The sequence below is a fragment of the Channa argus genome, chromosome 17 (assembly GCF_033026475.1).
Source record: "Channa argus isolate prfri chromosome 17, Channa argus male v1.0, whole genome shotgun sequence".
NCBI classification, from domain to species: domain Eukaryota; kingdom Metazoa; phylum Chordata; class Actinopteri; order Anabantiformes; family Channidae; genus Channa; species Channa argus.
In genome coordinates, this window is record NC_090213.1 from 5074052 (window position 1) to 5090715 (window position 16664).

The window sequence follows — 16664 nt, forward strand, 5'->3', positions numbered from 1 at the left end:
CCAGTGAACCGGACAGCCGCCTGACGGTGCTCTCTGTGAAGGCAATGCTCGCCACACTGTGTGGAGGGAAACTGGTGGATAAACTTCGCTGTGAGTACATGTGACTCAGGACTCAGTAAAAAATAGTTTTGTTGTTCTTTGTTGCAGTTGGTGCAATTGTTTTTGTATTGAGTTATAGATGTCTGATACTGTTGGCCCAATAAAATATAAATGCTTTTAATTTCCACATTAATTTTTTATGCATGTATTTATTTATTTATTTATTTAGTTGGGGTCACCACGGCAGATCATCTACCCCACGCATTGATTTAGAACAAGTTTTATGCCAGATGGCCTTCCTGAAGCAACCCTCCCCAGTTCTGCTGGGTGTAGGACGGGTGTAGGACTGGTGCCTACTGTAGAGTGCACTGGTTTATGCAACCTCAGTGGCTGGGGTTGTGGACAGCTCTTGTCCACATATGGCCAGGGGGAGTCGGGTTACTAGCCACCAACCCTGCAGTTGATGCATGACCACTTTAACTGCTGAGCCACTGCCATTTTATAAATTATTTTTATCGTTGTTCCATTTAAGATCACATCTTAGGATGTATTGTTATGAATAATACAAATATTGTTTCTGTATGTATGCCAAAGAAGTCAATTTGCATTTCCATTTTCTGCTACTTCATACTTTGACTTTACTACAAATACTGTACTGTTACTCCATTACATTTTAAGATAACAATAGTGTGAAATTTACACCCTACGCATCAGCATGTTTTAAATGTGATGAGTTTTAAAACAGGCAACCGTCTAAGCAGCACTAATAGTTTTGTACATTTTGAATGCAGGGCTTTTACCTGTAAGAGAGCATTTGTACACTGTGGTATTGATTCATTTACTTAAGTAAATGATCGGAGTACTCGCACCACTGGCTTTCAGCATTCATGGAGATGTATAGATGCTACATATGTGCCACCTTGTGGAAAACACTTGCTAGTACTGTTGCAATAATTGTTGCAGGGACAAAAACAACTGTTCACAGACCAATAGGATTTCGTAAATTGTCCTTAATTCTTCCCCTTAAAAGCTGTTAAATCTAGTGTTTAAATTTAGTGTTAAATCTGTTTTGGGTTGAAAGGTCAAGTAAAATACTAAGGTGTCAGAGGTAAAACAGGAATTTATGTTGGGAAAGTACTGATTGTATGGAAACTAAATAAACAAACAAGCTAGCTTTAAATTCATGCTCTATTTCACCCCAAAAAGCCCATACCATGTAATCACCGTCTCGATCTCCAGTAAAAAAGAAAAAATATGCCTTTCTGACCATATGTTTTTGTGTGTCTGTGCAGATGTGTTTTCTCAGGTATCTGACTCCAAAGGTGTGTTGGTACTTTCAAAGTTTGATGGTTTTCTCAGGGAGGCCCTCAAGTTACCCACTGCCTTACATGAAGGACCATCGTTTGGCTACACACACACTTTAACACGCTCATGCTTCCCTCAACAGGTACAGTCACACATCTCATCCATTTCTCCTTCATTAGAATTATCCATATCAGAGACATTAAATCTTGTTTAATTGTGTGTAGATATTGCATATAGTGTTTCTGCAAATACCAAATTTCTCTGCACATGGTTTCTAATGCTTCATTTGTGTTTGGAGCTTTTATTGTGACTTTTGTCTGTATTTTTGAGGAGTTGTCCATTGGATATGTTTTCATTGCTGTAGAAAAAGGTGATGCTCAACACGTTCCTGGACATTGTATCTGATCCTCCTCAGTGTCTCATCTGGCTGCCTCTCATGCACCGCATGGCCAACGTTGAACATGGTAAATACACACACATACCCGTGTGTACATAAAATTTAGTTGTTACGTACTTGCAACAATGATTTTTTACTTCTATTTAAAAAAAAAAACCCATTGATTTGCTTTTTATTTTAATTATTATACGTGTGAGTTTTTAACATTTGTAAAATCAAGTAAAGTTCAAAGCCTCTATATAAAAGTTGTAAATATAACAAGTGTGAACACTGCCAATTTGCTGTACTTTGGCTCATTACTTTACTGGTTTGACATTCTCAACACTCCTATGGCAATATTTTCTGCAACACAGCACAGCTGAATTACAGTGCAGCCAGAAGGTGTTTAGAGTATTCGCTAACTTTTTCCACATATTTATGTTACAGCCTTATTGTGAAAGGGATTATATGATTTATTTTCCTCAAAATTCTACAAAACAATATCTCATAATGACAACGTTTTGTTTGAAATCTTTACAAATTTATTAAAAATAAAAAAACGAAATAAAATCACATGTACATAAGTATTCACAGCCTTTGCCATGACACTCAAAATTGAGCTCTGGTGCATCGTGTTTCCACTCACTGTCCTTGACATGCTTCCACAACTTGATTTGGGAAAGGATACACCTACATAAGGTCCCACAGGTAACAGTGCATGTCAGAGCACAAACCAAGCCATGAAGTCCAAGCAATTGTCTTCAGAGTTAGGATTGTATCAAGGCACAGATCTGGGGAAAGGTACAGAATAATCTCTGTAGCATTGAAGATCCCAATTAGCACAGTGGCCTCCATCATCTGTAAATGGAAGAAGTTTGGAACCACTAGGACTCTTCCTAGACTGGGCCGCCCAGCCAAACTGAGTTATCGAGAGAGAAGGGCCTTAGTCAGGGAGGTGACCAAGAACCCAATGGTCACTCTGAAAGAGCTCCAGGTTTCATCTTTCAACAGGACAATGACCCTAAGCATACAGCCAAGATTTCAAAGGAGTGGCTATGGGACAAGTCCATGAATGTTGATTGGCCCAGCCCGAGCCCAGACTGAACATCTCTGGAGGGATCTAAAAATGGATGTGTACCGACGCTCCCCATCTAACCTGATGGAGCTTGAGAGGTACTGTGAATGAAGAATGGGAGATACTGACTAAAGGCTGTGAATACTTATGTACATGTGATTTATTTTTTTGTTTGTCTTTTATTTTTAATAAATTTGCAAAGATTTCAAACAAACTTCGTCGGAGTTTATCATTGGGTATTGTTTGAGGAAATAATGATTTTAATCCATTTTGGAATAAGGCTGTAACATAACACAATGAGGAAAAAGTTAAGCGCTTATTGTACTTTCTAGATGCACTGAAAGAGAAGGAAATCTTTTAACACCAAACAGACACAGTTAGAAACAAGCTCATGAACACTGTGGGGATTTAAGCAGTTTAGTTCCTCGGGAATTTCCAGACAGCACAGTGTCCACTAAAATCTCAGCTAAAGAAAAGTTAGTATTAGACTTAAACACAACTCGACGTAGATACTTAGTATTTTATTAATCCTAAAGGGGAATGTTTTTAGTGTCAATCAAATTTGCATTATGTTGAAATACTGATATCAGGCTTAGTTACATTTCTATCATAAATCAGCCTGTAAAACATCAAACTGTTTCCTGACCCTAACTGTCTGTTGGAGAGCGAGACCAGATGTTTCTTCTCTGAATAAGCTTCTGACATTTGTCTGTTTTCTGCTGAATGATCTCTGACAAATTTTCCATCTTTCGTCTGTCTGTCACTCAGTCTATCACCCTGTGACGTGCTCCTACTGTCGTGGCAACACGATGACGGGCTTCCGCTATCGCTGCCTTCGTTGCCGTGGTTACCAGCTGTGTCAGGACTGCTTCTGGCGCGGGAACGCCAGCGGCTCGCATAGCAACCAGCATCAGATGAAGGAGCACTCATCCTGGGTGAGTCACAATGTGGTTGCTCATTCACCTCATCAGGGGGCACTGTGTCTGTGTGTGGGGGTCCATCTATGTGAGGACTAACACAAATTCTGAACTACATGTAGTTACCAAAGTGACACCGTCACAATGAAAAGTTTTTAAATTAGCTGCCAGTGAATATTCTCCATGGATTTGTTGGGTACTGGCTTCAGCTCTCTTTGTGCGACTATACTGTTGGGTAGTTTAATACCAATTCATAACAAAGTCTAATATGATTGGCCGGGAGTATTTATTGTATTGCAGCAGCAAATACAACATATCTATCTGAAATGTAGTGGAACCAAAGTATAGGGTGGCGTGAAAATAAAATACTCAAATAGAGTACAGATAACAGATATATTTACACACAACTTGAGTAAATGTACCTGGTTACAACTGATTTCTTCTAATTATGTTTTATTTATTTATTTATTTACCAAAAATCTGAATGGAAATTGCACACCCATCTAACATTGTAATGATCCAAAACAGAGAAAATGTTTTTAATTAATTCATTCTTTATTCATGGATGGAAACAGAGTTGTTGAATTATTCATCACTGAGGCTTGGCATAATTTCTCTTATTAATGTTTCACTAAATCTCTTGACTAGTGCTGCTCCTGCCTGTCCAACAAAATCTCTCCATCACAGGCAACTCATCCTAATAATCCTCCAAAGACTTTGCATATCATTTTCAGCAGGATCCAGTTTTTTATGACTTTACCTGCTTCACTTCTGTCTTCTTATTGTTATACTGAGGGAACAGAGTTACATCTGGTTCTCCTGTCTTTGTTGAAGAGGTGTTATATGCACCTGTGTTTATAAAAAGCTGAACCTGAGACCACAACTTGACTGGTTTTAAATCTCTTGGCTTTTAAATATTTTTAACTTTGACATTAAAATGTATCCATGCAAGTTGTTCATTTAGTCATCTGGACCTATATACATACATACATGCATGCATAAAGAAAAAGCATAGAGCAAACATACAGTCTGTAATTAGAATTATTCAGTAATTAGTCAAAAAGTTACAACTAAAGTTAATTAATAACTATTAATTCAACTGGAGCAGTTGAAATGAACTACATAGTGATGAGAACTAAAGAAGAGTTGAATTTATTTATTTATTTTTTAAGGAAAGATTTGTAAAAGAGAATTTCTCATTTGCACAGGTAAATAAACAGAATTTTTACCTGACGTGTGTGTGTGTTTGTGTTTGTGTTTGTGTTTGTGATGGCGTTTGGTTAGAAATCACCGGCAACAAAGCTGGGCCGAGCCTTAAGCAGGACTCTGGGCTGCGTGTCATCCAGAGAACCACCCCACCCCATTTACCCAGAGGAACCTGAGAGGACCCTCAACCTTGCCAACATAGTGTAAGATCCCACAACACTTAATAAACAGGAATGTTCTAAATGTTCACTTCTAAATGAAGAAGTGCCACATTTTTAAATGCTAAAAATAAAAGGCAAATAAATAAATCCCAAACATATCAACTTTTTATGTTAACTAACTTTAGCTAGATTTACTGTTTCTGTCTGACTGATGGTAATAAATCTTTTCTTAGACTTTGAGTTGCCTCAGTTTTTTTTTTTTTTTAGTAGGTCACAGTTTCCTGCTTTTGCTTTGACTAATAACAGTGTCAATGAAGCAGCGTAATTCAACAAAATTGTAGATAAAGTAGGAAAATTTAATGTGAGTGTAGACTGCTGAACAAAGGTTACCAAAATTTAATCAGGGAAAATATAAATCTCACAGCAAACAAGTATTTGCCTAAAAATGTACTACAGGTTCAAAAAAATGTGTGTTTTACTGTTATGCGCTATATTGATTAAGAGTCCTCAAAATCTATAATAAAAAAACAAAACAAATTAATTTTGGCTTGTTGTCAGAGCTTCTTAGAATTGACATGATAACCCACTGTGCAGGGTCATCAACAAAAGCATTGAAACTTCTATGAAGGCTCGAAATAGGTATTTTTTAGCAAAAACATAAATCATTGTTTTTCAATATTAATTCAGCTGTACATTTTTAGTCCACATTAATTAAGTTACTAAAATGTCTTTGTTATACATTGTATAGCTTAGAGGTATGGATTCATTCTTTAATGAAACGTTCTATGTGGTATTAAAAAGCTCTTTATAAGTTTTTAAAATGTGATATGTGTTAATGTGCTGCTGAATTGTTGATTTGATATTAACGTCACAATTTAATTTCACTGTAACATAATACATGGTACTATTTTTAGAATTAATTCAGCCTTCAGAGAACATACTCATACTGTTCATTTAGGTTCTGTTTTAACTAAAACACTTTGGAGTAGCTGTGCTGTGAAGACATGTTCTAAACACTCAAACATTTTATTGCCAGTCAAAAGACCTTTGCCTCACTTTATGCAATTTATTTATCTCCCTTAAAGTTAGCTGTACACAAGAAGTTCAGATAATGAGAACAAAATAAAAGTCCCACCTCTCGGACCCACTTTAGCTGCTCCGCCTCTTGTGGTGGATCCGCACGGTTTGGTTTTACAAACATTGTCAGACTGGGTCATTATAAACCTGCAGCCTTTAGGGATATATTCAGGCCAGAACACGAAGACTGCACTTCACAAAAATGTGAGTATATTTCGCACAAAGCAACATCCGATTTATTCGCCCATCTCAAACTTACTTTACGTGAATTTCTTTCTTATTTCCACATCCGTCCGGATCTGCATTCGTTCTTTTGTCTCTCTTTCATTCCTTCTCTCCCTCCAGTGATCTTTGGCCTGTTTGTGTTTGCTCAGACCAGTGCAGTTCACTGTTGCATGAATGCGCTGAAAAGCATGTGAGTGTGTGAGACTGTGTGTTTGCTGATAGGAAGGCCTTTGTTTGTTAAGGATTTAATGTTGTTATGCTCACTTTGTGTTTGCACTGTTAATAATATGGGTTGATATATTTTGTGTGCGTGTGTGTGTGTGTGTGCAGCCCTACTCGACCTATTGGAAACAACAGTGAAACCATGTTGCTGTCCTCGTCGGTGCCTGAATCTTCAAAGAGGTAAAGACTGATATGGTTGCAGTTCTAGGTCATGTTGACTTTGTTGCTTTACAGCTTTCTTCATTCCTTTATCTCTTGTAAATTTCTACTTCTTCTACACAAATGTAACACCAGTGACGTGTTTTTCAGCTATACGAGTAGATTTGATGAAAAGTGTCTTAACTGTATGCATAAGGTAGCACAAGGTGTCAGTGCCTTTTAAAAGTCTAAAGTCTTTTTTTTGTTTGTGTTGTTTTTTATCCAGTCTTTCATAGAACAAAGTTTTGCTATAATTTTCTTTGTCAATATGTTTAATTAAAAAGAAAGAACTTTACTGTTGTTTCATACCAGTTACTTTATTTACAGTAAAGTAATAATGTCCCATTCATCCATTTTCTGCACCATGTTCAAGGCTTAGGTTGTGTTTATATTTATTAAGAATCATTGTTATATACAGCTAGGGCAATATAAATACCTTTACTGTGTACTAGGTAAACAATTCAGGGCCATTCTAATTTACAGTATGCTGCTCGGTTAAAAGAAAGATGGTGTACCACTGTCCACCACTTTAGGTTGTAATGATGTCTTGGACAGTCTTTAGCCCAAATGTAGATGTTTCAGCAATCTCCTTGGTTTTCTTTGCTTAATACAGTCCAGTAATTTGACCCTTCTAATATAGAGTTACTTCTTTTCCACAACCACGTGGTTGATTAAGACATAAGAAGCCTTTCTTCGCATCACTTAGTGCTTAATAACTTGTTGCCTTATCACACATATCTTTGGCCAGTATGACAATCAGTCCAGCCATGCGTTCATAATGTCTTTACATATACAATATTTTAGAATGTATAAACATCTTATCTGTGTGTGATTAATAAACCAAAAGGACATTTTTTTTTCCTGATTGCAAACAACCAGCAATACAATGTGCTGTGTTGAGGCAAAACGAATGACATTGTATCGTTGGAAACATATCAGGTTATATTTGACGCATAGTAAATTAGAATATATGATGTAGCGTCATCTGTGTCTCTCATACTGACATTTATGTTCTTTTTGTTTCTCTGTGCTCCAGTTTGGCGGCAGCTCAGCGTATGAATGAGGAACATGCTCTGATTGCTGCATATGTGAATCGCCTCCAGAGCAGCCCACGGTGAGAGAGATGCAGGGGCGCAGCAGGGGGTGGCTTTTTCAGGGTCTGAGGGAATGTGTCGAGAGGAGAGCAGCACAGTTAGACTTTAACTGAGTCACAGTCCAAATTTAATCTCTCCGGGTTTATTACCTTCATATTGATGAGAGCAAATAAAGATGAGGTAAAAACTAAAATCTCAAAATCTGAAGTGTTGTTGCTTTACGTTTTTTACATTTGTTCTGTTTTTTGTTAATGCTACAGTTTCTAGCTGTGGCTTTTTATGTGGGTTTCGGCTTTTTTTTAGGCTTGTTTTTTGGTCAGAAACCAGAATGTCCTGGATATAGTTGCCCATTAACATTTAGCCCGTCCTAAAGAAAGTTTTGGCTATTAAAATGAGCATTGGCGTGTTTTGTCAGTAGGTTGCTAATTTTCCTGCTCCCATGTGTCCGTAGTGTCGACAGTCCTAGCAGGCAAGATGAGGAGCACAAACTGATTGCCCGCTACACGTCCCGACTGGCAGAGACAGAAGGAGCAGGAGTGAGTCTAAGACACCTTGTTTTCTCCCTCACACAAACTGAAAATAGTTTTTCAACACAATTATATATTTAACCGTGCCAGCAGATCTCTTAAACGTAATACTGTTTCTCCTATTATTTTACATTGACAACTTCTTTTGGTTCTTACATCATAGATAACCAACCAAAAAAACTAAAAGCAATGGCCACCACTAACCAAGGTGCGTGTGTGTGTGTCTGTGTGTGTCTGTGTGTGTGTGTGTTTTCAGGTGATACCTCAGCGCAGCATCAACTTTGATGTGAACAAACAGAAGAGGGAACTTATAGCTCAGCTGGAAAGCAAAAACAGGTAGAAATGTGAAAGTAGAACATTCTTAACTTTAGATTTACTGAAACTTTTCCACTTTGTAGATGTTTTTCTGATTGTGCATCCAGATAGTATTCACACTTTTTCCACATTTTCTTATATTATATCCAACGTGATGACAACGTAAAAGAAGTTTGAAACCTTTGCAAATGTATTAAAAAGAAAAAAAAAGGGGAAAAAATCAGATGTATTAAGTATTCACCCCCTTTGCTTAATCCTCTGTTTAAGCACCTTTTGCACCAATTACAGACTCAAGTCTATTTGAGTATAATGCTACAAGCTTGACACACCTATTCTTGGGCAATTTCTCCCATTCTTCTTTGCAGTACCTCTCAAGCTCCTTCAGGTTTGGTGCAAAATGAATTTGGTGCGCAGCCATTTTAAGATTTCTACAGAGATGTTCAATCGGGTTCAAGTCTGGGCTCTCGCTGGGCCACTCAAGAACAATCGGAGTTGTCCCGTAGCCACTCCTTTGTTATCTTGGCTGTGTGCTTAGGGTCATTGTCCTGTTAAAAGATGAACAGTCACCTCCGTCTGAGGTCCAGACTGCACTGGAACAGGTTGTCATCAAGGATGTCTCATTGCTGATGTTCATTGCTGCTTTCATCTTTACCCCCATCCTGAATAGTCTCCCAAATCCTGCTTTTGAAAAACATCTCCACAGCGTGATCCTGCCACCACCATGGTTTACTGTGGGGATGGTATTGGCCAGGTTGTGAGCAGTGCCTGGTTTCCTCTAGACATGACGCTTGGCATTCAGGCCAAAGAGTTTACTCTTTTGTTTCATCAGACCAGGGAAATTCAGAGTGACCATTGGGTTCTTGGTCACCTCCCTGACTACTTAAGCCCTTCTCTCTCGCTCAGTTTGGCTGGCCGGTCCAGTCTAGGAAGAGTCCTGGTGTTTCCAAATTTCTTCTATTTATGGATGATGGAGGCCACTGTGCTCATTGGGACCTTCCATGCTACACAAATTTTTCTGTACCTTTCCCCAGATCTGTGCCTTGATACAATCCTTTCTCAGAGGTCTACAGACAATTCCTTGGACATCATGGTTTGGTTTGTGCTCTGACATGCACTGTTAACTGTGGGACCTTATATAGACAGGTGCATGCTTTTCAGAATCCTGTCCAATCAACTGAATTTTCCACAGATGGAGTCCAATAGAGATGTAGAAGCATCTCAAGGACAATGAGTGGAAACACGATGCACCAGAGCTCAATTTTGAGGGTCATGGCAAAGGCTGTGAATACTTCTGTAGATGTGATTTTAAACAAACTTCTTTTACATTGTCATTATGGGGTATTCTTTGTAGAATTTTAAGGAACGTGAATCAATTTTTTGCTTAAATGGAAAAAAGAAAACTCTACACAAGCTATTGTTTTTTGTAAAGTGAAATAATATATATAGTGAGATATAGTGGGGAAAAAAAAATATATATATATATATATATATATATATACATATATAACATAAATACATAGTGAGATTTCTGCAATTAGCTTCTCCCTTTAATCCTCCAGTCAGTCCTTTAGCCTATTTTGGTTCTTTATATCATGTAAGCATATATACATTTTGTGTGTAGTCCTGTAAATGCCGCTGATTTCAATAATCTGTTTAACTTGTTTGTTCCTCTAAGAATTCTGTAAAAGATTATCCTGTTTTTCTCAGTCTGTTCAGTCATGTAATGCCTGGCCTTAGCTGACCACTATGTGTTTTCATATCCCAGAGAGATCTTGGCAGAGATCAAACATCTCCGCGCAGAGCATGACGCAGCATGCCAGCCCAGCCCGGAGAAGGGCAGCACCAACCCGACTCTGCTGGCCGAGCTTCGCCTACTCAGGTAAACACAGGCTCCACCAGGAAGCAGGATTTACACTGAAACTTGATGTACATGTGCACGTGATTATGTCAATCATTCTTTCACCGGTAACCAGTGAGAGTCATACCCTCAGAAATTATTACAGAATCTAATTTTGAAAACCATCAAAGTTTGTCACTCCTCGCACCGAATTCTCTCCATTGTTTACCTCGGTGTGAGGTTTGGCGGGAAATCTGCTGCGTTGCTTTGCAGCACAGAGGGAGAGTGCTTTATGGCAGATGGCAGTGACAGATGGCGGACTTTGTGATAAACTAATGTAAAACTCACGTCCAACATGTTTATGGTTTTTCCGTAAGAGAAAAAAAGTCCAGGGGGTGGGGGTAGATGGAAGTGATGCCGTTTGTATGATCTTAATATAGACCAACAACTATTTTGGAAATACTTTACATTTAAAGTCAAATTTTAGTCTCATTTTTATTCTGCATTTTAATCTTTTATATATTCAAATCATTTTGAGGCAACAGTTGCCACCTTCTTATTATTTAAAAAAGTCACTGCTCTGCGTTTAGGTTAAAACACTATTCACAGAGTTTAGCTTGTGAGCTGAGGATATCACAAACATTACAAATATTACCATTTGGCTAATGTCTACTTGCAGTTGGTTGACTTGTGTTCTATAGCATTTATATATTTGTCTCAGCACTTTCTTATGTTGTTTTGTTTTTTAAAACTTATCTAATCCTTAGCTCATTGTAAATTAAGCTGACAAGTTTCTCCTATCAGTTAAGCCAGAGAGCAGAGGAAGAACTGCAACAGATGAAGTGGCTGCATCAACTTTGAGTTTATGTGCTAATTTTAGAGCCGGAGGAAGTGAAACAACATACAGCAGACCTTTTTAACCCAGACAATGACACCCTCTCTTTCCATGCTGTACAACCCCTTGGTGTGCACAAGTTTTACAATTTACCTCCCAATGGCTTTAAGTTGTGCAAATAGGGCTTGACAACTTTTTTTTATTCACTAGCCACTGTGCCTAGTAGGTTTTCAAAGATATTGGCCACTCAGCATTTTTGCTGGCCACAATTTTGAGATATTGTAAAGCTGGATTGCCCTGAACACCTTGCACAGAGGCACTTCCTGATGACATACAGACGATATAGACTTGGCAGTGTCCCTGTTGCAAGATGCAACAGACAATACGTGGTGTGACCTTAATGTAAAGCACACACTAGGATCCCCACACGAAAAACAACCTTTTGCAATGTAAATTTCTATATTGTAATCAATTGCAATTTATTCAGTCAATCCATATCCTTTTTGGGAATTATGAAAAGTTCATCAATAAATGTATAAAAATGTACTTATTAAGGAGTATCCATGCGGCCTCCATGCCTGTGTGGGTTTTCTGTGGGTGCTCTAATTTATTCAAAGAGTTCAAACACAGGTAGGTTAGATGGACTTTCTAAGGTGTTTCCAGACTTATGTTATTGCAGCTATTGGAACAGGATTTTATTTATTTTACTTACTACATTCGTATCCCTTATGGACTAAAAATAATTAGGGAAGGTTGGTGAAGTCTCTATACGGACTGTGTGGAAGTCTGCAGAACGTCCGCTTGAGTCCCCATGAGGGATTTGATGAGTGTTTGGACAGCCCTCAGCGCTTGTGGACTTTACAGGAACGCAACCACATTGTCCTCAAGTCTGCAAGTGTGATTAAGTCCAGACATTTGGATTCAGCCTTTGATGGTGACACTAGTTTTTACCCTGATTGACAAATGCTCCCCTCCTTCTTTTACATCTTAGTAAGACTTTTTCCAGTGGTGTGACATCTCGCAGGCTTGTAATCACAGCTCACTTTCTTCTATTCCACATGCTTTAAGCGTCTTTGACTCAATTCAAGTGCAGCCATTTTGATCAAATAAGAGGAAGTAGAAGAAGAAGAATGCTGATAAAGTAGAACTATAGAATTTCTCTATAGAAGCTTTACTTAGATCAAAATGACTCAACTCTGAATTCATTTGATGACTCAGACTGGCTTTGTTTTAGTTTGTTTACTGATTTATATCCTACCATGTGAAGGGAAGCCAGGCAGGAATGAGAAGAGTTCTGCTGCTACTTTAATGTGCCATCCAGACCACATATTGTTTAGAAAAACAGAAAGACTGTCAACACCACAATATATTTGCTAAACTGGTTCATGGTGAGTCAGTATATCTGATATCATGTGCTGACTCGAAAATCTTATTTTTTTTTTCTTTCTTGAACTTCACAGATTTGTTACTAATCTCACTGGTATGAGCACTGTAGTGATATTTAATGTATTGTGGATGAATATACATGGGTCTAAATTACATTACTAAGCTACCAAAGTATTACGTTGCCCCAGTTAATGTTTTTTATTTAAATTCTTATCTTCCCATTTTTCAACCATCCAGTCTGACCTAATGGTCCCTTGTACCGCAGTAATCAGTTATTATATCTAATTTATGTTATGCTCCCGCCTAAGCTGCTGCTTCTTGATGATGGTTCTGTGCTCAAACACCTACTTGAGTAACATCAGTCTCTTATTTAGCTAACTAGGCAACTTGACATCTGTCAGCATGCGTGTAGCAGGGAGAGAGAGGAATTTTGGCAGGTTCCCAGCTTTTTGTTTCATCCACTGATTAAGCACTTAAGACTTGGTACAAACTAGAATAGCCTGAACTGAAGACTGAGACAGAGATGCATACTGCATTATGTGGCTAAGAGTGAATTATTGTGTATTAACTGTATAATGTATGCAATGTAATGTAGTTTTTGACTGTATGCTGTTTTTGTCTCGTCACAGTTTCTACCCTCAGTGAGTCTTAGCACTCAGATTATTTTCTCCCTGCCTTCTTACACTCTGTGATGTGACAGTAATGGAGGGTGTGTGTGTGTGTGTCTGTGTTGTAGACAGAGGAAAGATGAGCTAGAGCAGAGGATGTCATCTCTGCAAGAGAGCAGGAGGGAACTGATGGTGCAGCTCGAGGGGCTGATGAAGCTGCTCAAGGTGACACACAAACTATTGTTTCCACATGGTGTATTGTCACACTAGAGGGAAAAGTTTCCCTTTTTTCCTACACCTCCCCTTTTCTCTTCCAGCAGGAACAAGCCTCACTTTTTCCTCACTGCTATTTCCTCTTTAGCAATGTCACCCTTCTCTAGCTCCGACTGTATCTGACCTCTTCTTTCCACACTTTTCTTCCTGGTTTGTTTCCAACTGTTGTGGCTGTTTAGGATGAGGAACAGCGACAGGCAGTAAGTTTAACCCCTGTATTATTGACTCATAGTGCTCTGTGTCAAAATAACTTTTTAAACAATCAGGACATTGCTTTATTTTAACAAATTTGATTTAACAAATCAAACTTTCCTTGGTGTTATTATGCATATGAGTTGTAACAACCTTCCTAAATCTGTCATAGGCACAGGCGGCCGGCTCTTCTCATGGATCTCCTTCTCGGCCAAGCCCATCAACTATCCGCTCTGTGGGTGCAGCATCTCCCCAGGCTCACATGCACCCTCCCCAAGACTCCCTTGCTGGGGTTGGTGGTGATGTGCAAGAGGCTTTTGCTCAGGGTAACACTAACAAATACAAAAATATCCATAATTAAATATCTATTATTCCATATATAGATGCATATATAGATATATTCATGCCTTAACCATGACTTATTAGACAGACATCTGATGCCTGTTTGAAGGCCGCTCTAAATTTTTACTTCTGAAAACTTGGTGTTAAATGGGGTTGAATTTTATGGTTTAGTTGTTTTTTTTTTTAAGGAAATGCACAGTAAATTCAATATGTCTCACTCAAAAAGTAATATTACTGATTTTACTTTATTATGAGACATTTTACCCCCAAAAAAGAAACGCAAAACACCCAGGTATGTGAATACCCTATTAATGCTACTGCATGAGAGCATTGACAAAAGTGGTAATCAGTTAATCCCTATCTATAAACACTGCCTACATATAGTGACAGGAAACCGTAAGTGAGTTGTTTGCTGGTGATAAAATGTGATCTGATCTTTACCATTCCACCAATATGAGCAAACACAATATTTACAATCTGCTCAAACACAAGCAGTCATGATCTTCTATAAAAGCCTTTAGATATTTATCAGTTCCCAGTCATATTTTCTGTAAAAGAAGACATTCTGGTACCGTGGCTTCTCTTCATAGAAATTGGCATCATACTGAGGTCACTTCAACAGCACAATGTAGAATGTTCAGTATGATACAAAAGGACCCTAGAGTGACAAAGTTAAACATTTGAGGATTTATTTGAGTTGGTTAACATCTCTGTTCATGAGTCAACCATATGCTAAACATAAAACAAGGCATGGTTTCCATGGCAGGATTTCATAGAGGAAGCCATTACATTTTAAACAATATTGCAGCACACTTGCCAACGACCAACTCGACACTCCCCAACACTACTGGGAAAATGTGCTGTGGACTGATAAAATGAAGGTGGAAATGTTTGTAAAAAAACACACACCACTACTATAATTTCAGGTGCAAAAATTATAACAAGTAACCAGCAGATGTTTTACAATTCATTATTGGTAACTGTTGCCCTTTCATGTGGCCACAGACTTGAACAGTAGCTAAATGTATGTGGTTGTCCCACAGGTAGCAAGTTTAAAAAAAAAAATTTGTGACAATTTCTGAAAAGCAGACCTGTTTAAACTTCTTGCTACACTCATAAAAGATTTTATAACAGCTGCCTAAAGTAGGGATTTTATTGGACAAGTCATCCTTTTCTCTCAACTTAAGGGCCAAGAAGGAACCTAAGGAACGATCTCCTGGTAGCAGCCGACTCCATCACCAACACTGTGTCATCGCTGGTCAAAGAGCTCCACTCTGGTACATTCAAATGTTCAGCTTTGTAGCTTACAAATGCCATATACATAGGGAGGGAACCATCTTGCTCTCTGTTGCTATGAGTCAGTTTTGAATGTGAAACTGGTCTAGAAGTACCGTAATGTTTTAACTCTTAATGTTTAATATTTAAAACCAATTAATGCTTGTTGTAAAATGTAATGAAATGTTGGTCTGACATATATGGACATACTGACTTTTACTTTCCTTGCTGATTAGATGAAGATCGGGAGGAAGAGGAGAGATTGTTGAATGGGAAGGACAAAGGTACAGTAATGTGTTTGACTATTCACTAAACTTCATTTCTTTCTTCTCTGACTCTACCTTCTGCCTTTAGTAGAAATGGCTTCACATTAGTGATCCTTATAAAGCTTAACAAACATTGGTTTCCTGATGTTGAAATAGCAGGTCTTTAGCCAGATGCTAATTTTACCTTGATCATCCAAAACCAACAGTAAAGGGTAAAAATACATTGACGTATTTGTGTTTACTTTCAAAGTACAAAAAAAAATATGCCACAATTCCTTTTAGGAGGTTTTACTGTTTTTCAAATAAAAGTTTATAAGACCTGTTGGCCTGCGACTGTGGCGCAGGATGGTAGAGCGGTTGTCCACCAATCCTTCAGTTGTTGATTCAATCCCCAGCTCCTCCGGTCACATGTCGGAAGTGTCCTTGAGCAAGACACTGAATCCCAACTTAGTTGCTTCCATTTACCATATTCACTTCAAATAAGTATAAGTAATCAGGCAGACAGGGCTCTGAAACAAATTCACATTTCTTTTCAATTTTGAGCTCATTAGTTTGTATCTGGTTTCATAAAAACGCTTCAGTTTATTGTGTATGTCAACTAATTACCACTAAGAAAACCTATTGTAATGCTACAACCAGCAGTTATTTTCATTACCACATATGATCGTTTCATATAATTGATTTGTTGTTAAGTGTTATCAAAATCAACAAAAAATACCATGAAGCCAAATTTAACACATTCATGGTGGTTTCAACACTGTCCAATATAGCAGGTTGAAGGTTTTTTATTTATTTATAATTAATTTATTTTTTTGTCCTTTCGGCTTCTCCCCCGACCCCTGACCCTACGGTTGGTAGGCAGCCACTCTACCAACTGAGCCACTGCCACCCGATAGCAAATACTGATTACTGA

The 16664-nt window shown here is 38.2% G+C and overlaps 1 protein-coding gene across 7 annotated transcripts in view; it reads left to right on the top strand.

The window, feature by feature from the left end:
• The window catches only part of LOC137102056 (dystrobrevin beta-like), a 33029-nt gene that overhangs the window by 12187 nt on the left and 4178 nt on the right, over window positions 1-16664 (top strand). For 4 of the 7 annotated variants that reach the window (XM_067481113.1, XM_067481109.1, XM_067481112.1 and 1 more), the window contains 15 exons: window positions 5-90; window positions 1332-1486; window positions 1709-1808; window positions 3564-3730; window positions 4997-5121; window positions 6712-6783; window positions 7838-7915; window positions 8347-8431; window positions 8679-8758; window positions 10503-10616; window positions 13532-13628; window positions 13856-13876; window positions 14041-14194; window positions 15398-15487; window positions 15722-15769. In XM_067481113.1, coding sequence (XP_067337214.1) covers window positions 5-90; window positions 1332-1486; window positions 1709-1808; window positions 3564-3730; window positions 4997-5121; window positions 6712-6783; window positions 7838-7915; window positions 8347-8431; window positions 8679-8758; window positions 10503-10616; window positions 13532-13628; window positions 13856-13876; window positions 14041-14194; window positions 15398-15487; window positions 15722-15769 — 1472 coding nt within the window. Of the gene's footprint in view, window positions 1-4; window positions 91-1331; window positions 1487-1708; window positions 1809-3563; window positions 3731-4996; window positions 5122-6711; window positions 6784-7837; window positions 7916-8346; window positions 8432-8585; window positions 8622-8678; window positions 8759-10502; window positions 10617-13531; window positions 13629-13720; window positions 13877-14040; window positions 14195-15397; window positions 15488-15721; window positions 15770-16664 lie in introns of those variants that run through there. The other 3 variants (XM_067481114.1, XM_067481115.1, XM_067481116.1) reach the window with 3 other exon arrangements.